At 40.2% G+C, this 26991-nt stretch overlaps 1 protein-coding gene across 1 annotated transcript in view; it reads left to right on the plus strand.

Moving 5' to 3' along the window:
• DHX29 (DExH-box helicase 29) overlaps positions 1-26745 on the plus strand; it is a 42241-nt gene extending 15496 nt beyond the window's left edge. Inside the window, exons 10-27 of the mRNA XM_063128060.1 lie at positions 536-659; positions 2473-3075; positions 4757-4900; positions 5018-5194; positions 7374-7514; positions 8755-8899; positions 9683-9803; positions 10933-11017; positions 13245-13333; positions 14758-14886; positions 15282-15357; positions 16133-16357; positions 17044-17180; positions 19584-19677; positions 20551-20838; positions 22166-22297; positions 22864-22960; positions 25254-26745. Coding sequence (XP_062984130.1) covers positions 536-659; positions 2473-3075; positions 4757-4900; positions 5018-5194; positions 7374-7514; positions 8755-8899; positions 9683-9803; positions 10933-11017; positions 13245-13333; positions 14758-14886; positions 15282-15357; positions 16133-16357; positions 17044-17180; positions 19584-19677; positions 20551-20838; positions 22166-22297; positions 22864-22960; positions 25254-25309 — 2863 coding nt within the window. The 3' untranslated portion in view covers positions 25310-26745. The remainder of the gene's footprint in view (positions 1-535; positions 660-2472; positions 3076-4756; positions 4901-5017; positions 5195-7373; positions 7515-8754; positions 8900-9682; positions 9804-10932; positions 11018-13244; positions 13334-14757; positions 14887-15281; positions 15358-16132; positions 16358-17043; positions 17181-19583; positions 19678-20550; positions 20839-22165; positions 22298-22863; positions 22961-25253) is intronic.
• Positions 26746-26991: the final 246 nt, after the last annotated feature.

Raw genomic sequence — 26991 nt, forward strand, 5'->3', positions numbered from 1 at the left:
ATTCCGGCTGGAGATCAGGAAAAACATCCTGACTGTTAGAGCAGTACGACAATGCAACTAGTTACCTAGGGAGGTTGTGGGCTCTCCCACACTAGAGGCCTTCAAAAGGCATCTGTCAGGTATGCTTTAGGGTGGATTCCTGCATTGAGCAGGGGGTTGGACTCGATGTCCTTATAGGCCCCTTCCAACTCTAGTATTCTATGATTAGACTACCTAGGTATACACTGTAAGTGTAAGTTCACATCAAGGCTTAGTGGAACCCTCTTCTTTTTTTAAAAATAGAGGTAAAAATAATAGAGGTATATTGAAACACTACAGACGAGTGACATGAGAATATATTGAGTATAAGGTGGCATGGAACAGAGAAAAATGTTTTAGGTTTTTAATACCTCTTTGTCAGTTGTGATCCAACACGTGTAGAAGAGTAAAGTTTGGGAATTTGTACTTAAAGGCATATTTTATTACAAAGTAGAAATGACTATTTAATGACTAAAATATTTTTTAAAACATATGTGTTGATTTAACTGTTTTAAAGGGTAAGAGTTACCAAGTCAGCTGATGATACGATGGCAGTGTGTCCAACAATCCTTACAGAGGATAGCATGCAGGCTCAACATCTGGCAGCTACATTAGCACTTTATAATTTAACGAAAGGACAGGTGAGATTTTAAATATGGTTGAAGTCTTCCTAATATAACATTTTAAAAGTGTACATTTGTTGAGGACACATTGATACCTACATACATGTACTTTCACTTGACTGGGGCATCAGGTGGTGACTCTTATGGATCTGATTGGTTTACATATTGCCTTCAGAGTTTTTTGCTGATATCAACCAGTTGGATTTTTGATACGATTGTCAATCTTTGAACCAGGCCTATTGACATTAGAGCTCCAAGATGTCATCTCCTACAGAGTCTGTAGTTGCATTGTGAGCAATTAATCTCCTAGTGTAACAACTGAAGTGCAGGTGAAGAAAAGCTCAGGATGAGTCCAATTGAACATGGCATAAAGTCCATGCTAAAGCATAATCCATAGCAGTGAACTGTTCTTTCTTCTCTGGTACCAGTACATCTGCAGTGTCATTCAGAAGTCCTTGAACGATAAAAGGTCTTCTTCATTTGCAAGCCCATGTGCATTGAACATCTGATAATCTACTGTGCCATACCTTTTCATTATTCTGTGGACAAAATCATTCACCTCAACTCTGACATGGACCCCACTTTAGGAGTGCATCTGTGTTGGATGTGTCTAGGACTCCTCATTGTGATTGCTGGATGATTTCCAAGTGGATTATGCCCTTAGAGCAGTGCAATCCACCATGTGTGGTCTAGTCTCTCTTCCATACTAAAGTAGTTTCAGCTTGCTAGAAGAAGTTGGCTGAAGCCATTCAGGTTATATTTAATTCCTCCTTAAGGCAAAACAAGTCATAGTGAGTTTTTTAAAGCCAACCTCAGATCCTGAAGGCCTTGAAAATTATTGGCACGGTCTGAAGTCTGCCATACTTAGGCACTTGTCAAACTTAAAGCAATGACATCTGTTTATTTAAAGTACTTTGATGACTGGTGTTCCTTCATTACATATTTTATATCTTTGGAGTAACTCCACATTAGTCAGAGGAGGAGTTAGAGAGTGGGGGTTAGAGCGTTGCTCATAATTGTTTTGGATCCAAAGAATTTTGCAGTTAAGAACATAGTCCAGCACTCTATTCACACAGTGGCCAAACAGCCATCGACCAGGGACTAACAAAGCAGAACATGATGCAACAGCACCCTCCCACCCATGTTCCCCAGCAACTGGTGCACACAGGCTTACTGCCTCGAATACTGGAGATAGCACACAATCATTAATAGCCTTCTCCGCCAGGAATTTCTCCAACCCCCTTTTAAAGCCATCCAGATTGGTGTCTATCACTTCATCTTGTGGTAGTGAGTTCCATAATTTAACTATGTGCTGTATGAAGAAGTCCTTCCTTTTATTTGTCCTGAATATCCCACCAGTCAGCTTCATGGGTTCCCTGTGCTTAAGGGGCTTACGTCCTCTGTATTTCAAGTGCCCCCATGCCTCATGGCAAATAACGTATACAATGGGGGAGGGGATTTCAAAACCAGTTTGGGGATACGATGTTGTAGATTGCTGTTCACCACCAACAAAAAGGGAAGATGTGTACAGGTTTACAAGATAGCCTGCAGTTGGGTGGGAGAAATCAAATTTGGTGGGGTGGCAATGGGGGGGGGATGCACACAAGTCTCCTAGTTATGCCTAAATAGCATAACTGTTGAAAAAAAATTGTCTGTAGCCCTTATAGTAGTTGACTGGGCCTGCCTACTGGAGCGCAAGCCCCATTGAACACGCTGGTATTTACTTCTGAGTAAATATCCACGCGGTCGCTCTGTAAAAGTCATATTACAAGATTCAAAGCCTATTTCCCCCTGTTTTAAAGCTTTGGGGTTTTTTGTCTCTCTTCTGCAGTCAGTCCATCAGTTACTTCCTCCTACTTACAGAGTTGTTTGGTTAGAATGGAGTGATACCGAAAAGAAAAAGGAAGAAGAAAACAAGATGGAAACCAACAAGCCCCGTGACCAATTTATTGCTAAACTGTTAAACAAGCTGAAACAGCAACAGACCCAGCAGCAGTTGGAAAGCAAGCCCAAAGTATCAGAAGATGCCGAGGATTCTTGGGAAAACTTAGTTTCTGAAGAGGACTTCAGCGGGCTCTCTATTGAGAGCCCAGTTACAGATGACTTGGGACCTGCGAGGGCCCTCTTTAAAAAAATGCAGAGTTCTCCTAAGTACCAGAGGCTCTTAAAGGAGAGAGAGCAGTTACCTGTGTTTAAGTACCGACATTCCCTTATAGAAACTCTTAAAAAGCACCGAGTTGTGGTTGTGGCTGGTGAGACGGGCAGTGGCAAAAGTACCCAAGTTCCGCATTTTTTGCTAGAGGACTTGCTGCATAATGAGCAAAATCTGAATAAATGCAATATTGTTTGCACCCAACCTCGAAGGATCTCAGCAGTGAGTCTGGCAACTCGAGTATGTGAAGAACTGGGCTGTGAAAGCGGACCTGGCGGAAGAGTAAGGATTTTGGGGGCTCATTGTGTTCTGATCTGTATCAAGGCTGCTTTTCAGAAAATGTAATGGGCTACTCAAATGATCAGCTTTTACCGGAATCAGTTTGCTCACAGGGGTTCCAAATAGGTTTAGTCCATCTGAATAATATTGCCTATTTTTATTTTTAAATAGTATTAAACAGTATTCAGTAGTAATTTTGACTTCATATGGGGATAGTTGATACTTTACAATAGAAGTGTTAATGCAGTGACCGAAGTATCCAGCAGGTTGAAGAATCGCACAAAGAATATTTCTGAATTTAGTGATATGTAGTCAAAAGTCCAAGGTACAGACTGGGGTCTTGTATACCTTTAAGAGGTGATGAGAATTTTGGCAAGTATGGCTTAACATTTTAAGTGCTATGGTAATAGGAGTCCTTTGCAGGTGAACCTGACATGCTGACTGGGTTCACACAACACGCTAACCCACACTCAGTGGCTGAGCATGGGTTGTTGTTTTACCATGGGTTATTGTGCTATCTGAATGCTGCACATTTCCCACAGGGTGGCTTGTGGGGTTATTTGTCTTGAAAAAGCCACCTTGAGAACCCATGGTTTGTTGTTGGTTTGTTCAGGGTAGTGAATAAACCACCCTATGGAAAATGCTCTGCATTCAGACAAAACTATAACCCACCCTGCGGAAAATGCGCTGCATCCAGGCAACATGATAATGGTTCAGTAGCAATCCACAGTTCAAACACATATATAAGCCATATATATATAAACTATTAAATAAACAAATGTTATCGGTTCTACTTCTGTGCTGTTCATACTAGAAAGTTGCTCTGCATAGAGGAACTGTTGCATATTAAGAAAGCTGTGCTTAGAGAGGCCGCCTAGGAACCTGTCCAACAGACTGTATCAAAAATGGTGCCTTACTGTAAAGCCACCTGCACTAGCTATTTAGTGTTATTAGATTTTAGGAATTAACTAGTGTTTCATTTTCTTCGATAAAATATATTGAGTGGTAATTTTGAACTCAACCCATACAATAATAATAATAATAATAATAATAATAATTTCTTGCCTGCCTCTCCATTCCGATCGAGGCGGGGAACAACAATAAGCGATAAAATACATAAAACTGAATTAAAACATAGTATACATTGTTAAAAACATCCTAAAACATTCTAAAAACATCTTAAAATTCCACTGGATACAATTTCTATGGCTTTTGAACTGAGCTATACAAAGAGTAAGGTTCATTATTGGCATTACTCCAAATTCCGCTCTTATGTAGCTAGCGGATGTTCCTGGTGGAAGACCCAGCGATATCCTTAAGAACTTACTTTGTACGATCTCAAGTGAGTGGGGGTTTGAGCAACCCCATATCTCAGCTCCATAATATCTGTGGAATAACCTTTGCAAGGAAGACTCTAATAGCCAGGATAACTAATTGACCTCCCCTAACCTTGGCGAATCTCAGCACGGTTTGCATTGAGTTTTGAGCTTTCATTTTCATGGCTGACAGGTGGCCAGACCATGAGCCATTCTGCATAAAGTAAATTCCCTGTTAATTGAATTGATTGGTTTGCTCCAAATAATGGCCATTCAGCATCCATTTATGTTTAGGGGGCGGGTACCAACGGTAATACATTTAGTGCAGATGCTTTGTATGCTAATCATTTTTTTTCCTTTAAATTAAGAATTCCTTGTGCGGCTATCAAATCCGCATGGAATCCCGGACAGGCGAGGCCACTAGGCTGCTTTACTGTACTACGGGAGTTCTTCTTCGGAAGCTGCAAGAAGATCTCCTCCTTTCTAATGTGTCTCACGTTATAGTAGATGAGGTTAGCAACCCTTTTACGGTTACCCAAGGGAGGGTGGAGCTCTGCAAAGCAACGTGTTTCAGAGTCCTTTTTTCTGCCTCACTCATTAAAACTCATTTTCTATGCCGTTTTTTCAAGGTTCATGAAAGAAGTGTTCAATCAGATTTCTTGCTAATTATCCTGAAGGAGATCTTGCACAAGCGGTCAGATCTGCATCTTATTTTGATGAGTGCCACTGTAGACAGTGAGAAGTTCTCCAGCTATTTCACTCATTGTCCCATCCTAAGAATTTCAGGAAGGAGTTATCCTGTAGAGGTAAATATGTCGCTGCATTCATATAATTATGACTTAGTTGATTCTTACAAAATCATGTGTCCATATCTTTTATTCCTTTGAACAGATTTCATAAAATATTTAAATTCTGGCTGAAACAAGTTATTAATCTCTGGATCTGGATTGTCTAGAGTAGTGGTCTTCAACTGGTCCAGACCCCAAGCCCACCTCGGACTCCCAACCTTCCACTTTTACAATTTTCTCCATGCCAAACATGGTGGCAACAGCTTTGCCGCAAAACATCTGGACTGATCTCGTGACCCACTTTTGGGTCATGACCCATTAGTTGAAGACCACTAGTCTAACAGGGGCAAAAGAGTCCAACATGAACTGCCACAAAATCTTTTTCTGATTTTGTATCTATAAAAGTTTCAGTGCAAATGCACCTCACAGAGTGCCATGATGTGGAGGCTATGTGAAACATTTTCCACGTGGCAAATGCTTCGTGCTGCCCTAGACAATATAGAGCAGTTCAGTGTGTATATTGGCCTTTGCTAGATAGAAGGTTTCTATGCTGCTACCAGATGTCCCTGATGGTGGCTTTCCACAAGATGGTACACTTGCTAGTAAGTCATCTTCTGTATGGAATTTTCCAGTGCATGTGCTGTTTCTAGAAACTTCCACATGATGATTGTAATACTTTATTCCAACATTTTATACCCTAATTGACTAACCCAAGACAAGCTTTCAGCATGGTCTTTAATAAAACATGAATGCCATAAAGGAAAATAAAATTGAATACAGACTTACTGTAAAAAGGTAATAGCCATATGCAAAACAGTGAAAAGCATTGGTACTTATTACCTCAACAGAGAACTAAAGGCCTTCCTAAATAGGAAGGTTTGTATGAAAAACCTCATGGATTCAGCCAGGTGGGTTTTCATGTGGGGATGGAGAGTAACAAAATCACAGTGCCACATCCAATAAAGCCTTGGGTTTAGCCGCCACCATTCAGGGCTCCCAAGATGAGGGAAGACACAGATCTTAAAATATGGTGGGGGGCTCCTTAAAAACCCTTATATAATTATTATGTTTTATCTGCTGTGAACCTCCACATTGAATGCAGTAATTGCAAAAAGGGTATATAAACAAATTTAAAGATAATCTGCCTTCAGGTTATTTAAAGTTGTAAAGGTCAATGTCAGTACAACAAAGCAGGCCTGGAAACAAACTGGTAACAGAACAGTGCCTGATATCCTTAGACTACACATGTTAGTGTAAGACAAGTTTACTTCTGCCTGGCCTGATATAACATGAGGTTGGTAGCTGAACAACTTGGTCCTTGAAATCTTCTTTAGCTAATGGCTCAGTTCAGACAACACATTAGTCAACGCAGTGTGAAAACTCCACTCAGCGGTTGAGTTTTTAAGAGGTACTCCCCACATGTTCTAACTCCACTGTTGTGTGACTGTGGGCTACCGTGGAGTTGAGTGAAATCCATCACAATGTTTGTTTGATAGTTTCTCCACCCTCTCTCCTGCCCTGGTCCTCCCAATGGTATCCCATCAGTCATTGCTGCACAAAAACAATCCTGGCAGCTCTCCTAGAGCGACACTCACTCCTTTCGCTGCTCTTGCGAGGGAACTCTGTAGCCAGTGGGTAAAGTCAACTTAATGCAACAGAACACTCCAAGGAGCCCGCCACACAACATGCAACGCAACGGTTGCGCAGGAACTCTCCTCAGCATGGATATTCTGCGTAGAGTGTTTTCCAAAAAAGCTCCACCGTTGCGTGGAGTTTTCCCTCCAGACAACACATTTCTCAACAGTGGTTTAAAAATTCCACCGTGGCGTTCTAAAACCACTGATGAGAAGCGTGTTGTCTGAACTGAGGCGTTACGTTGTAATAGCAGCATGAAATATGGCTGGTCCTTAGTATGACAAGTAAAAGAGATCCTCTGCAGCCCTGCAATACAAAGAGAAAGGGGTGAGGTGGGGTTCTTTATCACCACAGATGGCTATTTCTGTTTATGTACTGATGGGGTTGGATTTGGCCACCAGCACAGCAACAGAAGGGAAAGGACCTCTTGTGTCAACGTGAAAATTACCTTATAGGTATTTATGTGAGCAAAAAAACAGTCTTTTTTTCTTTTCTAATACTTGGGAACGTGCTCAGTTTTGTTTTAAAATGTCAAAGTTTAGTTCATTTTACTCATTTCTAGGTTTTCCATGTTGAAGATGTGATAGAGGAAACTGGTTTTGTTCTGGAGAAAGATTCTGAATATTGTCAGAAATTTTTGGAAGAAGAGGAGGAAATAACAATAAATGTTACTAACAAAGGAGGAGGAATTTCAAAGTACCAGGTGAGATGCTACATCAATAGGTGATCCAGTTAATGAAGTTCAAACATCTACCTTTTGGAAAGTTAATTCAGTTTCCTTTCAGGAACAGCATTTGGGTATTGGTAGTATCCCTTGAAAGCCTTATGAAGAAAAGTCTTGATTCCTTACCTTTAAGAACCTAATAAGTGGCTGATCTATGCCTTGTTGTGGAAGCTCAGCATGTACTGGCTTTCCCCAATCTGGTGCCTTCCCAATATGTTGGACTACAACTCCCAGCATCTGCCAGTCTACATGGCTTGCTGGAGGGTTCTGGTACTTGTATTCGTGTCCCATACTTTGTTTGAAGGGCTTCAGGACAACATACCTAGGTCTTTCCTTTTTTTAATCCTTACAGTTATCTATGAGATAAGTTTAGTTGGGCAATGGAGACTAGCCACTGAGCTTTACAGCTGAGCAGGGATTTGAATGCAAGGGCAGTATCCATTGTGATACTACCACTAACATATATTGGGAGTGTTCACACAATACGCCAACAACACTCGGGTTGAGTGTGGGCTGTTTTGAGCTATGGGTTCTTTGTTTAACCATGGGTTAGTGGGTTGTCTGAATGCTTCCAGGGTGGCTTGTTAACCACCCTGAACAACCCAACAACAAACATGTGTTCTCAACATGGCTTCTTCGAGAAAAATAAGCCACATTGCATGGTTAAGAAGCCCCCCTGGCTGTGTTCAGTAACACAATAACCCATGGTTCAACAGACAAGCCATGATTCAAAACAACCCACACTCAACCACTGAGTGTGGGTTGGCGTGCTGTGTAAACCACCCCATGATATTGTGCTAATGTAAATGCCAATAACACTTGCTGGTGTGACATGTTTCTCCTGAAAATCAGTTGTCCTCTCAGCCCCCACCCTACTTCACAGCTTACCCCTATCAGCAGGGTCCCCCAAAGGTGGGGTGTGGGGTGGAGGGGTTGTTGTAGGGAGGAAGGAGTAGGGAAGCCCACTTCCTCCAGTCCAGTTGCACATATCTAATTCTGGATCCAACCAATATTGCTTTTGTAATCAAAAGATAAAGTTTAGAAAATGAACATTACTTAAATTTTCTTATGGGTAATATCAATTTACTTTATAGGTAATATCAATAAGTTCTTTACACATGGCACAGTATTTTTAATTGGAATGATATGAACAGTAAATGGCAAAGGTTCCCGTTTTATTATTCCTTGTATTCCCAGTGTTCTCTTTCCTCCTTTTTAGGAATGTGTCCCAGTCCAGGCTTCACCAAGTCTTGATTTAGGCCCTTATTACCAAGAATACAGCACTAGAACTCGGCAAGCCATCTTCTATATGAATCCCCATAAAATCAACTTTGATCTTGTCTTGGAGTTACTTGCATTTTTAGGTATGTTTTTTAGAATATTGTATTTTAAATGACTTTGATTTGTGACTTTCTAATTGCTTTTTAAAACAACAATAACTAAGGCTGCAACCCCAAACATGCTTATCCAGCCAGTAAGTGCCAGTTGAGCACAGTATGGGGCTGTTTGTATGTAATGACATCCCACAGGTTAAATAAACTATCGGCTGTAGGGAATGAGCAGGAGAGAGTGGACACGCTGCCTGCAGTATACGTGTTACTTCCACTTTTACTCCACAACCCACAATTAGTTACTTCATAGGTTGTGGACTGTGACATCCGAACCCAGACTGCTGGGTTGTTTAGGGGCTGAACAACCCAGTGATTAACCCAACAACAAACTATGGTTTAACTGCTGGGTTGTTTAGAAGCTAAACAACCCAGCAGTCTGGATTTGGACATTATACTCCACAACCTATGAAGGAACTGGTCATGGATTATGGAGTAAAAGCAGAAATGGCGTGCAGGCAGGAAGCAGCCTGCTCGCTCTCTTCTGCTCATGCATGACAACCCATGGATCGCTTATACCATGGGTTGTTATGTGTGAACCAGGCCAATGAGTGAAATTAGCACTCGAGCATTGTTGGATCCTAGCCTGATTCTCCAACTATGGATTTCCCCCTTTAAAAAAAAAAAGTGTCAGTTTCTACTTTCTTCTTGTTAATTGCTTGTATTGTGAACCGCCCAGAGAGCTCCGGCTATTGGGCGGTATAGAAATGTAATAAATAAATAAACAAACAAACAAACAAACATTTTATTCCCTTACAGACAGAACTCCCCAGTTCAAAAATGTAGAAGGAGCTGTCTTGATTTTTCTACCAGGCCTTGCTCATATCCAACAATTGTATGACCTAATTTCAACTGACAGAAGATTTGATCTAAGGCACAGGTAAATCAACAATTCTTGAGAAACTATGAAAAACTAATTGTAGATACATATGGGATAGATGTACTGTGTATGGTTTTAATAGATAGTGTTATGAAAATCTGAGCTGCAGTTGTTTAATGGACAAACTTAATTGCATCTTCAGCATCTTTCTTCCTATATAACTATTAAAATGGCTGATTCTTAGTATTCCCTGTAGTGACTATTCCCATATATGTATGTGCAAAAGGCGTTAGGTGAGTCTACTTGTGAAGTTTCAAAAGAATTTGTACTTGTTTGTTAACTATTTTAGCAATTAATGCAGTGAATTACTTCTGTTTACACAAGCCTAATGCCTATCTATATTTCTTTCCTATATATGCCAGAAGAGTGCTATAACCCTAGGTAACACCTTACAGACCCACATACTTGTTATGGTGTGAGTCTTTGTAGACTAGAGTCCATTTCATCAGATCCAGGGGTTTCATTGAGAAATCGATTGCTCACTGACTGAAATAATATTTTAACTATTCCTCCACAACATATACACAGTTAATTTTGGTACGCTTGCAAACCAAGAACAGCAAATAATCACAGACGGAGTCCATAGCTTAGTGGCAGATCACATACTTTTCTTGCAGAAAATACTTTTCTTGCAATAATAATAATAATAATAACTTTTCTTGCAATAATAAAAACAAGACCTTGGGTAGCAGGGCTTGAAAAGACGTCTGCTTCAAGTAACGGAGAGCAACTCTGTGAGTAGGGAATGCTGGCTAAAGTAGGCCAGTGAGCAATCTAAGACAGCTTTGTATGTTCTTGAGTGAAGCGGGGTTTCAGGTGCTGCAAGGCATGAGAGTCTGAAAATAAGGCATGCCACATATGTAGAGGATTTTCCTGAACTTTAAAAAGTCACCAGTGGAAGTAGATTTTCGATGCTAGCTGCAAACATATCAACAGTTGCAGAACGCAAGCTGTATTTTCTAGTATAATATTAATGTAACCTCCCCTAAGCCCTAGCAATAAGATGGGTTAGAGGTTCAAATAAAATAACGTAATGTGCATTTATTTTTTATGTATGTATAAGTAATAGGAATAAATGCAAAAGGAGGTTTCATTTTCTACACTGTATTTTTGTTGTTGTTTCTTTCAGACACCAGTTAATAGCACTGCATTCTGTTCTGTCTACTCAAGATCAAGCAGCTGCATTTACACTGCCCCCTTTTGGTGTTAGAAAGGTGTGATTCTGTAAGCTTTTTCTCTTGACCCAGTTCGTGCAATCAAATAAGCCTCCTTGGCTTTGTTTTAATTAGCGACTTGTGCCGCCCGCCATTTTCCTAATGAACCACTCAGGTGTGGCTTGTGTCGTCCAAACCTGGGTGGCATGGTTTGTTTGAGGGAAAACAACCCTGAAATCACCCTTAGCCTATTGTGGGGTTATTTGACAAGTCATGCTGCCCGAGTTCGGATGACACAACAAGCCGCGCCTGGGCAGGTCATTAGGGAAATGGCAGCCAGCACACACCACCAATTAAATAAGCCACTGTCGCTTGTTTGATTGTGTGAACTGACAGTATATTTCAAGTTGATATTTCCTCATTCCTTTATTGCTGTACATGATGCTTCCCAAGTGAGATAAAATTGCTTTTCAGATTCCTTAAAACATATCTGTGGTGCCACTAAGTTGTATGTACATCTCAAGTGTCCTTGATTTGAACCTTTTTTTTTTAAAAAAAAAACATTTTATGTTGCTGCCTTGAAAAGCGAATTCTTTCCAGGTGCCCCTGAATCCACTTAAATTTTTCTGAAATGTTAGCATACAGTATGTGTCCAATACCTTCTAGACCAGAGCAAGGCTGGGCGACCTGCAGCCTCAGATTTTTTTCGGTACCAAATTCTGTCAGCTCCACCCAGCATGCCCAGTGGTCAGAGATGATGGACATCATGATCCCTCATCTGGGATGTTGAGGGGTTGCCCACACCTGTTCTAGAGACTGTTGTGCTGAAAACAAAATTAATCAATCAGACTAAAATAATTTCTAGACCCCTTTCAAGGGTGGAATCATATGAAATAGATACCATAAAAATCATATGAAATAGATACAGTAAAGATCCATAAAATCCATAAAAACAGGTTACCAGTAACAATAAATAAAAATAAAACTTTCCAATAAAAAGCAACACCCCAGTACATACAGTGGTGAGAAAAGACTTACGGGAAGGTAAATAAATTAACACCAAAGTGGTGAGTTTTATATCTTTGGGAAACCACTAGGAAAATGCCTGCTCCTTTGGGGATTCTTTTGGGAATGTTGGGGTCTTATTTGGGGGAAGTACTGAGATCAGTTTTAGTTGTTAGCGATATTGAATATTTAATGTGATACAAAAGGGGGATAGGTTGAAATCAAGGCAGTTCTAAACCACTGATTTAAATTACCAAGAATAAGGACATGATTTGCATTTCCCCACAGTTCTTTCTTCACCAAGAAGAAAGAACCAGGCCTTCTCTGCAGTGGCACCCACCCTTTGGAAGACCCTCCCTCACGCGATTCAGGAGACGGAAAATGTAACATCCTTTAAACACCTCCTGAAAACCTATCTTCTTAGATAGGTTTTCCCTGGACTGCAACTTATTCTGATTTTATATTATATTTTTAAAGTTTTAAAAATTTAAATTGTGACTTGTTATACATTATGATTTTAATTGTAAACTGCCCAGGGGGTCTTGACTATTGGGCAGTATAAAAATGTTAAAGATGTAATAAATAAATAAGAAAAGCAGGCTTTCATAAATTCATAAAAGGGTTTTCTATTCAGTTTTGTTTGCATGAAGTTCAGATCTCATTTTAAACCAGAATATCTTTAAAAATAAACTTACTATAACTGAAATTTATTAAAAATTTAAAATCCAACTTTAAATTACCTTTACCAAAGAATGGTTTTCATCCATTCAGAAAACCGAATATAAATTGTTTTAATAAATAAAAATGCTGTCTGCATAATTAGAACTCATTCAGTTGAATACAGGTTTAGCCATACTTAGAGTGAGACCCACTGAAATCAACGGGACTTAAGTTATTATTATTATTATTTATTTATTTATATAGCACCATCAATGTACATGGTGCTGTTACAGAGTAAAACAGTAAATAGCAAGACCCTGCCGCATAGGCTTACTAACCATGTGCTGAACAACGTTCATGTTCAGCAAATAGGACTTTCCTGCCTCCCCCTTTCCTCTGTACCCCAAAAATCTGCTTCTAGGGGGCCTTGGGAATAGTGCTCCTGATCGATAATGGAATAGGTGGAAATGGCCTCCTCCATTATGTGAATGGAGGAACTACTTTGGATCCAGGCCCTTGTTTTCAAAGTAAACTGCGTTCATTCCAAGTCATCATTTTGTGTCAATAAACCATATAATCACAAAAATATTTTCATTTGAAAGCATTTTTGTTTCTTTTATAGATTGTTTTGGCCACCAATATTGCTGAGACAGGTATTACTATACCTGATGTTGTTTTTGTAATCGACACAGGGAGAACAAAAGAAAACAGGTAATATTCACTTAGTGTGTTTTTCCATATACACACACATATACTTCATATTCTTATTCTTGGGAATTGGTATTGAAGTGCTTTTCTAATTTGGGCATGTTCAGATAAATCTCAAGATGTATACAATGCAACTTGCCAGTTTCCCCAAGTAAACCTGTATTCTGGATTAAAAGGGATTGGCCTTTATTTGAGGCATATATAATTTTCATGCAATAAATCAGATCAAATCCCTCTGGAAAATACTGATTTTGTTTCAGGAATAGTGTTTCTGTGACATGGCTGAATTGCATGCCACAGATACTGTGCTCTTTTACAAGAAAAACCAGGTCCTACAATAGGAATGAATCGTGCATATTTGCATGTAGTTATTTTGGATGCACAATCCTCCCCCCCCCCTTTTGAAAATACTGAATTCTTTGCTTATTTTAGTAAGAAAATAAAACTTGGTACTGGAGAAGGAGGATTGGAATGGTGCAAAAGACAGCTGGTACTAAGAAAGGATACGGAGCTACTTTTTAATTCTTATTTTTTTTAAGTAAAGTCCAATATTCTGTCCGCTTTAAACCTTTGCCTAAATCAGCTAATCTAGAGAAGAAACTACCTCTATTATTTCCAGGTTCTTCTCTATTACACTGGCAGCTTGAAATTAGTACGCAAAACATTAAAGTAAGGTTTCAGGGTTTGGGGCAAGTTTCCATGTTCTTATATCAGAGGCCATAGTCAGTGGTTTGGAACCCAGTTGTATCTATGCAGACTCTGTGTAGGAGGGGTGGTCTAAGACAGTCGTGTTTAATCTTTTCAGACTCTCTTTTTAACCCCAACTTTTGCTACATTGGACCCATTTTTAATATATGTCTGTCTTCTCCCTCTCCCCCTTCAGTTTCTCTTGATTTCTCTATGCCTACCCATCTTTCTTCTTCACCCTTTCTTATTCCTTTCCCCCCCTCACACACTCACACAAAAGGAAAAAAGTGGATGTGTCCCCAGTGTATAACTCACTGTAGGTTGCTCACAACCCAGTTTTGGGTCCTGACTCACCAATTAAAGGCCAGTGGTTTAAGATACCACAACACCTTGTTCTGCTTCGTCCACAGGAGTGCAAAGTTCCAAACTACTTTGATTTCTCACAGTAATCCACTGAGACAGTTTTCTTTCTGGAAAAGTCATATAGGTCTATACATTTTAAAATACCAGTTTTTCATTTGATGTAGGTGTTATGGAGGTAAATATGTAGGTATTGGCCTCTGTAATTGCAACTACTAGGATAGATGCCACAAGTCGTCTTTTAGTTAGAAGAAAGGATGCAGAAATCTTGAGAAATGGACTACCAAATTTGTTTGCAGAGGAAGTTCTTGGATTTAATATTTAATCTAGTGTTGGCTGGGGCTTATTATCCCAAATTTCTGCTAAATACCCATTTCCAGGTACCATGAAAGCAGTCAGATGAGCTCTTTGGAGGAGACTTTTGTCAGTAAAGCTAGTGCACTACAACGTCAAGGGAGAGCCGGGCGTGTCAGGGATGGATTCTGCTTTCGCATGTATACCAGAGACAGGTAAGACTGTTTTGACCAAGTTCTAGATATAAAGCAAGTACTATTGTGTTATAGTGGAGAACCATCAGCTAAAGGCAGCACTGAGCCTGCAAATATTTAGACTGAGACTCCACTTAGGTGTTAAATGATTACACATATTCCAGTACATAAATAAAAATGCCTGCACAGTACTTAAATGCAAGGCCTTTTAACCTACTCTGAATTTCCCAATAGGCCTTGGGGAGAATCACTAGAACCAAGTTAGTCATTCTTGGTTTTAGATATCTTATCCTCTCCTGTCTTTCCCAATATCCACAATTAAGGAAATGATGGCCATACTAACAGTATCTATATACATAACCACATTGAAGAAGTATAAACTACCTCTTATTCTGTCTGTCTTTTGGTTTTTGCAGATTTGAAAGTTTCCTAGAATACTCTGTTCCAGAAATATTACGGGTGCCCTTGGAAGAACTGTGCCTTCATATCATGGTATGATTTTTCTACTTTAATTGTTCATTTTTTTGGTTTGCCAGAAAATTATGAGTCTGGATTAATTTGTTATCGCCATTAGGATTTCTGAGAACCTGCAGGAATTTGTAGCCTCTTAGCAGACAGTTCAAAAATGATATTCATCTCTTAAATGCCTATATGAGTTGTAGAGGTGTGGAAGAGGGACAGGAGCAGACAGTGGTATATGCAGAGGAAACCAACTGAAGGACAATACCTTTGAATAATGTGTCTTTTCATAGCTCAAAGGTATTGTATACTTTACACAAATCAGCAAATGACACATGTAGAAGTTGCACCCATGAAATCCTGGAGCTGAATCCAGCACAACTGCCTTATAGATTATACTAGTGCAGGGATAGGCAACTTGATGCCCTCCAGAAGTTTTTGATTACAAGTCCCATTGTCTCTGACCATTGGTCATGCTGGCTGGGTTTTATTAGAGTTGTAGTCCAAACCATCTGGAAGGCACCACTAGTGTAAGCTCCAAGGCATTTGTTCTAGATTCAGAAAGGATGATATGCAGAGAAAAACTAAACATACTCAAAAGAAGAAATCAGTGCAGTTTGTTCTAGCAGTTGAGCTCTTCACATAGTAGTTGAGAGACCAGGGTGGAACAAGCAGAGTTGAGGTAGAACACCTGCAATGTTCTGTTAGAAGTTCCAGATAGACTGTCAGAATGCTTAAAATCTGTGGGTGAGAGTTATGTAACTTTTATAAGATGTATTTGTCTTTCTTTTGCCTGGTTTGTTTACAGAAATGTAACCTTGGTTCTCCTGAAGACTTCCTCTCCAAGGCCTTAGATCCACCTCAACCTCAAGTAGTTGGGAATGCCATGAACCTTCTACGGAAGATTGGGGCTTGTGAATTAAGTGAGCCCAAACTGACCCCTTTAGGCCAACATCTTGCATCGTTGCCAGTCAATGTAAAGATTGGTAAAATGCTTATATTTGGTGCTATTTTTGGCTGCTTGGATCCAGTGGTAAGTTGATGACTACCATTATATTGACCCCCATTGTCCAAGGCAATGTCAGTGCATACAAAGTATATGTTAATGGTGATGACCTGTTATGGGCAGCAGGATGGGTTAGAAATAAAATGCTACATTAGCTGTTTCAGTGCAAACTGATGTAGGCTTTGGTATTAGCAACTTTTCTGAAATTTGTTTCTGTCACTATTCCCAAGCAGGACATAAAAATTCTTGAGCGTATTTGAAACACTGTTCAATTAAGAGTGTGGTGTGATAAAGAAAATAGTTTCATTGTACGTTACTAGTGAGATCTTTCAGAGGCATTGAATCTGTCACTTTGAGAAACAGAATGTTGCCTAGTGTTGATCCAGCAAGATAGCTGTTGCGTAACATTGCCTGTCTCAGTTTCTGTATCATAACTATTTGAATTTTTATTTTTTTCTGTTCATGAAATCAGCACAAAATACTTTCCTTTGCTTAACTGTTTCAGATTTCAACACTCTGTATTAAGAGATGATCCTTATAGCATCTTATTGGGAATTGAACTGTGTGCTAGGATAAAATGATGTTGTAATGACTTTGTTTGCTGTCCTTCAGGAACCATTTTAATAAAAAAAAAGGTCTTGGTGGGGTGCAAAAATGTAATTGCTATTGGATTAAATTTTTCTTTTTCTTTTCTTTTTTGCTGTGGTCTACAGGCCACTCTTGCTGCTGTAATGACAGAAAAATCTCCATTTACTACACCGATTGGAAGAAAAGATGAGGCAGACCTTGCAAAATCTTCTCTGGCATTGGCAAACTCAGACCACTTGACAATTTACAAGGCATATCTAGGGTAACTAAAGTATCCTTTCCTAGAACATTTCAGCCGAACAATATATTCTGATAAAAACTTTTCATTATTATTTATTTATCACAACTATATTGTGATGTCACATTGAAATTCAATAGTTTGTTTTCCCAATGTTGATATTGTGCTATGCTGTACTTCCCAAGCTGGGGAGACACAGTGTTATGGCAGCTGCATTATCTACTCTGTCCTCTGTACTAGAAGAAACCACATACCGTATTTCTTCGATTCTAAGACGCCGTCGATTCTAAGGCGCACACTAATTTCAGTGCCACCAACAGGGAAAAAAGCATAAAACTCTCGTCATGAGCAAGATTGCATGCGCTTGGACGACATCGCACGCCCCCCCGCCACACACACTTTCCGAAGAGGCCTCAAACTTGTGCCGCGCTCTCTATGCTCCCCCGTGCACCATTCTGTCCCTTGTCCTCTCTATGCCTTGGCCTCACATCCCCCCCCCCCCGTTCTAGCCTTCGCCGCGGCTCTGTAGTTTGAGGCGGTGCTTCCTTCTCGCGCTCCGCCTCTCCCTCGTGAGCCGAGGGAGGCGCTTTCTGAAGCGGCGCTAGGAGAGCCTGGCTGAAGGTGAAGAAGGCGCAGGAGCGTGAGGGTTGGAAGCGTGAGGTACGGAACTGGGGTGTTCCCCGGAGGGCAGGCAGAGAAAGGAGGAGTAAGCGGCCCGGCCTGGCAAAGCGGGGGCGGCCGGGTGGGCGGTGAGGTGGGGAAGAGGAGACGCGGAGGCATCGCCCTGGCAACAAAACGCTTGGCTGTTTTTTGGTGAGGCTTTTGAGAGAGCCTTTCTTAGGTTTTCTGTTGGTAGTGGAAGCTGGTTGGCACCGAAGGGGTGGGAAGAAGGGGTAGATACCGTATTTCTTCGATTCTAAGACGCCGTCGATTCTAAGGCGCACCCCATTTCTAGAGCTGTTACCTTAGGGAAAAAAGTGCGTCTTAGAATCGAAGAAATACGGTGTGTTGCAAGTGCACCTACCACAATGCTGTGTTTTCCACCCTCTCATCCAACTGATATTAAGGCCAGAAAGGAGAGAAAACATTGGCCTTTGGCATAGCACAGTGCTGCATTTCCCCATGAAGGTAAGTGCAGCATTGTACTACCTATGAATCCCTCTTTGGTTGATTTTTGTTTTGTTTTTTTTGTTTTGGAGTTGGATTGAAACTTCAGGCCTTAAAGCCAGGAGACAGGGAGAGTGCCAGGTGGTATCCTACTGGATTGTTTATCTGGATTGGGATTGGGAGGCACGGCTTTAAAGTGGCTGCAGTCCTTTCTGGAGGAGCAGTCTCAGAAGGTGGTGCTGGGGGACTTCTATTCCACCCCATGGCCATTAGCCTGTGGGGTGCTGCAAGGTTCTATCTTGTCCCCCATGCTTTTTAACACCTACATGAAACCGCTGGGGAAAGTCATCAGGAGGTTTGGGCTGAAGTGTCATCAGTCAGTATCCCTGCTCACTGTTATACCTCTCTTGCAAGTTGGGTGGCTATGCTGTTATGTACTGTTAATATTCCAGGCCAGAGGTGCAGCTAATTTGGATTCCCAGTCAAAAAATCCCTCAGAGGTCAATCAACTTAATTTGATCCCCTCTGACCTCCTCCCAGGCCAAAACAGGCATGCAGTTATGTTCAGAAGCCTCATCTTTCATTCATTTGCACTTTTAAATATTCAAAAATGGGGTGGAGGTGGGGAAATGCTGCACCTGAAGACAGACCCAAATTAGAGCGGAGATGTCTGTCATAGAAGTCTATGCAGATAGGAATTCTCAACAGGTGGAACAGGTTTTGTCTTCTCTCCAATGGCATCCCTAAATTCACCCCAAGATAAGGGTTGCCATTCAAGACGAAGTGCTATGTTGAGGAGGGGTCACTGTTGCCCTGAAGGCAGAAACTGCCCTCCCACTCTTGACGTTGAGTAACCTGGGCCTCATTGACAGTAATCCTGTGAGGAAATCAACTTATGTCTGATTTCTCGGATGTTGTTGCAATATACAATCCCTTTCTCCTCATAAAACTCCGCTGTCATGACAGGTATTTTGCTAGTCTCTGCAATGGTAATTTCTCTAGATATAAACTAAGTCCCGTATCTGTTCGTTTGGAAAGAAGTCCAAATGATTTCAATGGAACTTACTTTAAAGTATGTGTGCTAGTGTTGGAGCCTTAAAATTGACAGTGCCATTTTTATATGGTATGTTAACATTTATATTTTGTAGGCTGTGGAAAGTTTAGCTTAATTTCTGGCTGATTCCAACCAATGGTATTTTGGCAATAGGCTACTGGAGTATCATTTATCACTCCTTTTTCTGAATGCTACTTTCCACATTCCTTGACAGTTATTATTAGTTCTTATGTTGTAATAAATTGGCAACTTTTTTTTTAATCTAGATGGAAGAAAGCCCGTCATGAAGGAGGGTATCGTGCTGAAATAACTTATTGCAGGAGAAACTTCCTCAATAGGACTTCACTATTAACTCTGGAGGTACCAGCACTGATTTTGCTCTTTTTTCAGTCCAAAAAAGCACTTAGTGTTCGTATCTAATGACTAAAATGAAGCAATAGTTCTTCTTTTTGCTTATACTTTAAGCTTAAACCATTTAGAAATGAGTGTTGTTGAAATAAATGCCACTTATTTCCATGCAATTGCAATTAAGCAGGTGAGGCTAAATGCAGCTATCTCCTTCTGCTTGCTGGGCTCTACTTGCCATAGCTGGCAATCAGAGCTCCATATGCTGTCTCTTAATAATGGGTGAAATTTGTGGAGATGGCAAGATGGAGATGGTACATGTTTAGTACATGTACTTGTATTTCCCAATAAGATGAGAAGATAAGAAGAGCCATGCTGGACTAGATGGATCAAGGGTCTGTCTAGTCCAGCACTCTATTCACACAATGGCCCACCAGTCGAACAGGGACCCCACAAGCAGGACACACTCATGTATACAACTGGTGTATACAGGCTTACTGCCTCTGATACTGGAGGTTGCACTTAGCCATCAGGACTAGTAGCCATTGATAGCCTTCTCCTCCCGGAAATAAAAGATGGATAAAAGATGGCTGCAATTTGCTATAAAAAAAATAAACACACAATGGAGTGTGTTTTATTAGTTGGGAAAAAAAGCCACCACCCTGCTTTTGTTAAGTGCTTTTTTATTGAAAACTGAAATGAAATCTGTTCAGTTTCTCACCTTTTATACAAGTATGTAAATAGGTCCAGTATCTTGATATCTAGCATGATTTACTGATAAACTAAATGCAATTGCAATTATTTCTGTTTCTAGAATAGAAACTGAATTTGTGGATGTTGTTTAAATCTCATATTGAAAAATGAATGAATTATTAAACTATATTTCAGGATGTAAAACAAGAGCTCATCAGGGTGGTCCGGGCAGCAGGCTTTGCAGCCCCGTCGTGTGCTCATGATGGAGCACACTCTCTGTCACTGCAAGAAATGGTCCTCCTGAAAGCTGTGCTGACTGCAGGACTGTATGACAATGTAGGGAAGATAATGTTCACCAAGTCTGTGGATATTACAGAGAAGTTGGCATGCATGACAGAGACTGCTCAGGGGAAAGCACAAGTGCACCCTTCTTCCGTGAACAGGGATCTGCAGACCTACGGGTGGTTGCTATATCAAGAAAAGGTAAGAACTGTAACATCCTACCAAGCAAAAGGAATAATGTACAAATCTTAAGTGGGATTTCTTGTCATTCTATGAAAGTACAGTATATATACCGCCTCTCCTTCCGGATCAAGGCAGGGAACAACATGGAATACAAAATATTATGAAATACATAAAATGGATTAAAACATTTTAATTAAAACATATAAAAACTGATACATTATTAAAATAAGCATCTTAAAATTCGACTGGGTAGACCTGCCAGAAGAGATCAGTCTTTATTTCTTTTTTATATTCAGAAAGACTATTGAGTTGGCGGATCTCTCCTGGCAGGTCATTCCACAGTCTGGGAGAGGCAGCAGAGAAGGTCCTCTGGGTAACGGTTGTTAATCTACTTTTTTGCTGCCTGAAGTAAATTCTTCCCAGAGGACCTGAGTGTGTCAGGCGGATTGTACGGGAGAAGGTGATCCTACAGGTAACCTAAACCCAAACCTTGTAGGGCTTTAAAGGTAATAACTAAGACTTCATACTTCGCCCAGAAACTAATTGGCAACCAGTGTACTGATTTTAAAGCTGGTGTAATATGGTCACCCCTAGATGTACCGGTGACCAACCTGGCTGCCGTATTTTGCACTGGTTGAAATTCCTGGACTAGGCACAAAGGTAGCCCTATGTAGAGCGCATTACAGAAGTCGAGCCTTGAAGTTACCAGTGCGTGCACTACCATCTTTAAAACCATACTTTATGGCACCAAGTATATTTGGCGTACCATAATATACTTCCTGGCACCAAGTCGTACTTTATGACACCAAGTGTATTTGGCACACTGTAATATAATCCCTGTCTTTAGCATTAAAGTGACACTAAACCTTATCTGGCTAATATAATCATTTCTGTTTAAAACAAAATACTGCTTTTAATAGCAGTGTAGGATTAGCAGAAACTGTTGAGCATTTTGCGGGTATGGCTAGGATCAAACCAAAATTAATCAAATTGGGTATAGGCACTGACCTGGTTCATGGAAATAAGCCACCACACGACTGGCATCGGCAAGGAGAGGAAATATGCCATCACCTGACTGGCATGTTTGGGGAGGGGAAATGAATCACCGTGGCTTATTTCCCCCGCCATGAACGTGCGAGCCCAGCCAACGTGTAGCTTTCAAGCTTCATTTGGCTTGCAAATACATTTCCCTCAGAAAAGCTCCCCCCCCCACTTTCTTTCCCACATTGGGGTAAATGGCATTTTGTGTAATCATACTTCCCTAGGGACAGGAAAACAATATATTGCTATGTAAAACGTACCAACTTGATAAAACGATTTAATTATCTTTACATCTTCCATGCAGATTAGGTATGCCAAGGTGTACTTGAAAGAGACTACTTTAATTTCCCCCTTTCCAGTCTTACTGTTTGGTGGAGATATTGAAGTCTTGCATCGTGAACGCCTTTTGTCTGTAGATGGCTGGATCCATTTTCAGGTATATGTGAACCGCCCAGAGAGCTTTGGCTATGGGGCGGTATACAAATGCAATAAATAATAATAATAATTAATAATAATAATGATGATGTGAATTCGCGCTGCCACTCCAACAAACTGTGGTTTTTAGGAACAGGAAAGAGTGTCTAGCTTGAGTAATTCCTCTACTTCCCTCCCCCAATCTTGAGGGAAGACTTTTCAGTTTGTTAAATCACAGGTTCCTGTGAAAATTGAATGGGGCCATTGATTTATGTGTTTGCGATAACCATGGCTTGCAAATCAGATCACACCATGTTTGGACATGACAGGAAATCTTGAGAAAACCAAGAATTCTCTTAAACTGGACCTGCAAAAAGGGGAGGGGAATGGCTAGCACTTGAGCTCATAGCGTGTTCCCACTCCAGCAAACTGATTTGTTTGGAGTGGCAACATTGCATCTTAACTCAACCAATGCCTTGCAGAATTTGTGTTAATTCTTTGATCATGTTAATGTTTTTAAAGGGTTTAATATAATAAACTGCTCTGAGAGGAGGAAAATGTGAGATTTAATGTTCCTTTTTTTTGCAGGCCCCTGTAAAAATTGCAGTCATCTTCAAACAACTGAGAACACTCATCGAGTCTGTTTTAAAACAAAAACTTGAAAACCCTAAAATGTCACTTGAAGGTAACTTTTATTCTTTGTATCATTGCCATGAAAATGTTGAATGAACAGCATCCGTCAAATTTGTGGAATAGTGAAACACTTGCATTCTGGTTGAAGATTCATCATATGTTGGTTGAGGATAATACTACTCTACTGAGAAACACAAAAGGTTACTGCCCTGCACAGCTTTCTGAAACGTACAGGACTTTAAAAACAGAGACCCTGTGGAAGTGCTCATTTAAAAGTGACTAATGTGACTGTTGTCGACATCTGTATTAACAAAGCTAATATCTTAGTATTAATTCTTGGAGGAATCTAGTTTGTTATATATTTTCCCCATCCAAAAGAATTTCGCCATTGATTTCAATAAAAGGCACCTAACTTGGGCTTGCAAAGGCTGTATACCCAAGAAGCACATGCAGATAATTAGGTGGATGCAGTATAAAGCTCCAGCAGAAATAAGGGCTTCGGATCCAGGAGGGGATTGAAAGGGTGGGGAGGAAGTCTTTGTTGATTCACCCTTCCCCTTGCAGTCTCCTATGCCCCTCTGTAAATCTGTTCTGGAGGGTTGGAAGATCCTCCAGAGTACTGGGAAAGGTAGTACTGGGGGTTGCAGAGGGAGAGGGGAATTGGCAAAGATTGCCTCCACTCCTTCTGTTGGGGGGAGCGTTTTGAGTGGAACTCTGTTCAGGGGTTGCTCCTGCTAATGGGCCTGTTCAGAAGATACCTTAAACCCTGCTGGTTAAGGCTTTTGATTAAGCAACAGTGTTTAAGGTGTCTTGTGCGACGTGTTTTGCTAAACCATGCTCACTCACTAACCAGAGTTGGACCATCTGCAGCAGGTTTAGCGGCTCTAAATGTGGCTTAAAGTGTGGTGTGCGACAGCACGGCTTGTGGTTAGTGCTAACCTCAGAGAACCGCAGTTTCGCTAACCACAGAGGCTGAAGTGTTGTCTGAATAGGCCCAATGAAATTAAAGCTGGATCTCACTCAATGATTGGAAACCAAATGAGTATTGGGTATTTCATTGAACATGAGTAGTCCTCTATTGATAAGTTAAATGAAATGAAATAGAAAATAGGTGATGTGGCCTTATTGAAAGAAGATGAGTTTGCAACTTTTCAAGAAGCACAGAATTGTTTAGATAGAATGCAAATATAAACAGCTTTAGACAGCTGCAAATATGGTTACGAGTACACTAGTGCTATTTCAGACATTGGCCTAATTACAATGGTGATTTTTAAAAAAACTTCTGACTACATGCGTATAGCTTCAGAACACACAAGGCCTCTCCTGTTCATGGTCGTTTCTGTTTAATAGCGGAATGTGTCAAAATTCCTTTCTAAATTCTAAGCAATTTTTCCTTTTTGGGACAAAAACTGAAGGGGAGTTCAGACATCGTTGCAATGACTGCTCTAAATGACTATAGCATTAGCATGATATGCTGATAGCATAATATCACTAGCATTGGCCACCACAGATCATTACCTCATATCGCTTTAGATAAATACCTCAACACAGGAACCGAACTCTTTGGGATTGTTCACATAACACATTAACCAACACCCAGTGGTTGAGTGTGGGTTGCTTTGAACCATGGGCTGTTTGCTGACCCGTGGGTTAGCGTGGCTAAATGCAGCATGTTTTCTGCAGGGTTGGTTATCGTTTTGTCTGAATGCAGCAGGATGGCTTGTTAACCATTTAGTTTGTCATGTTAACCACCCTGAACAATCCAATAACAAACCACAGTGTCTCAATGTGGCTTGCTTCAGAAAATAAGTCACACTGCACGGCTAACAAGCTACCATGGCTGAGTTCAGACAACATGCTAACCTATGGGTCAACAAATCCCACAGTTCAAAACAATCCACACTCAACCACTGAGTGTGGGTTAGTGTGTTGTGCGAACAGTCCTATTGAATGTATGGTATGGATGAAGATGCAGTATTTGGTGAGCGATGCCAGAAGTGTTAAACGTATAAACTCATTGGTAGGATATGAGAACTTTCAGCAATACATTTTATCCTATTTTTAAACACAAAACAAACTCATGGGTTATTAAGCCATAACATGGGAAGGAGTCTTGGTATCTGTCACCCATAATTTCTCTAATTGGAGAAATGTCAAGGTAGATAAGGTTGTAGCTGTTTTTATTTAGCTATCCCAACCTTGGAAGTGCTGAGCTTAACTTTCTGATAATTTCCAGCCTCGTGTTATATGTTACCTCTACCATGCACATTTACCACCTACAATACACCTTATTAAAATTCTTGGATGAAAACATAGAATTTAAATTATTTCATTCTGTTTCCCAGATGATAAGATTTTGAACATCATCAAAGAACTGATCAAAACAGAAAATACTAACTGAAGCAAGAATTTGACTATGACTGCAGAGCCACAGTAACTGAAAGAAGAGAAGTACACTTAAATAAAGAACATACTTGTTTTAAAAGGGTTTAATGCCAAACATCATGTGGAACCTGTTTGAACTTTGCATAAAAGTACATTTTCTATGTCATTCTGTGAATAATAGGAAAGCATTGCAAAATTGACAATAAATGTGGGTGCCCCTTGTTCAAATGTTCTTAAATAATGGCAGCAACTCAAATGGTTTTAATATAAAAATGATGAATCCGTACTTCCTTAGTTTCTGCTTTAAGCATATCTTGATGATATTTTCAAGAGCAGAATTTGAATCTATGGACTAGGTTAAAGTTTTCTTTGGGAAGGTACAACGGAAGAGCAGGATTCTTGTTTTACTTGCCAAAAGGTGTGCATTAAATAATTATTAACTGGATTTTAAACTACATCATGGTAATTTTAAGCAATACATTTTAAGAAATTGCAGCTCTTCAGATATTACTCATATGATAAGTTTGAGAGAACAAATTGCAGCTCAGCATTGGCAAAAGATGCTAACCTTGGAGCCCCATTAATATTTTGGAACCATCCTCTTTTATATTGAAATTCTACACCCAAACTGAGTATTTACCAAACTTGTATGAAAAATATTAAATGTCTTTTTAAACTATTTAGGGTGCAATCCTATGTGTTCAGTGGGTGATTTTACCCATCTAGCAGCCAGGTTCACAGGAGGAAGGGAGGAAGGAGGCTGGAGTATCCATAGGAAACATCGTATGACCATCTGCTGAGGTCTCTTCCTCTCCCTGCCCCTTTTCCCATCTCCATGCTCCATTTCCAATCATGGGGACATAGCCAGAACTGTGCAGGGAATGCAGTTTCTGTGCTCTGAGTTGGAGCACAGAAACTGAACAATCCTATGTCTCCCCACATAGGATTGCTCCCTTAAGTATTGCATTTCAGGAAATTAAAATTATTTTCTTCTTTAGAGGGAAAAATGCAAAGGAAGAAAAGCCTAAATCTTGGAGGAATTTTCTTCATCTTGATTCTTCCTCATTCTAAGCATACATGTGTCTCCCTCTATGTCTCCCCTCCTCCTTTTAAATGTGGAACTGGCAAGGACTGTGTACAATCATCAGATGCCAGCTTTGAAAACTGTAATCAAGCCAAATAAAGGTCTTGCACTCAAATTCTGCCGGGTTTTAAAAAATTATTCTGATACAGACAGCATAACTAAATAAAATAATGGAAAGCATAAATAGTATTTCTGACCAATATCGAAATACAGGAATGTTCCTACTAAAATCTCCCCTAAATCTAACACTATGACCACTAATCCAGCTTTTGACCATGTGAACAAGCCCATAGATGGATCTAAGGATTACATTGTTCTTTGTCTCTGGCTGTGAACTGAATGACACATTGGAAGTTTGTCAATAAAAATGGAAGATGGAAGCTAATTAACAAATATAGATTTGTTAAGTACATGAGTTTTTTTGTGCAATTTTCAACCTTAAATCTAGTCATCAACTGTTCTTATTTTGAGTATAATCTCTGGGAAATTGAAAATTTTCAATATGAACTTCAGTCAGGTTAAAACATTTTATGACAGATGTACCCTACTGTAAGAAAAAGGGCTTTCACCAGCTGAAGCTTCTTCCCATCTCACCCGGATGAAATCGTGGTTAT

This window comes from Elgaria multicarinata, chromosome 6 (assembly GCF_023053635.1).
Source record: "Elgaria multicarinata webbii isolate HBS135686 ecotype San Diego chromosome 6, rElgMul1.1.pri, whole genome shotgun sequence".
Lineage (NCBI taxonomy): Eukaryota > Metazoa > Chordata > Lepidosauria > Squamata > Anguidae > Elgaria > Elgaria multicarinata.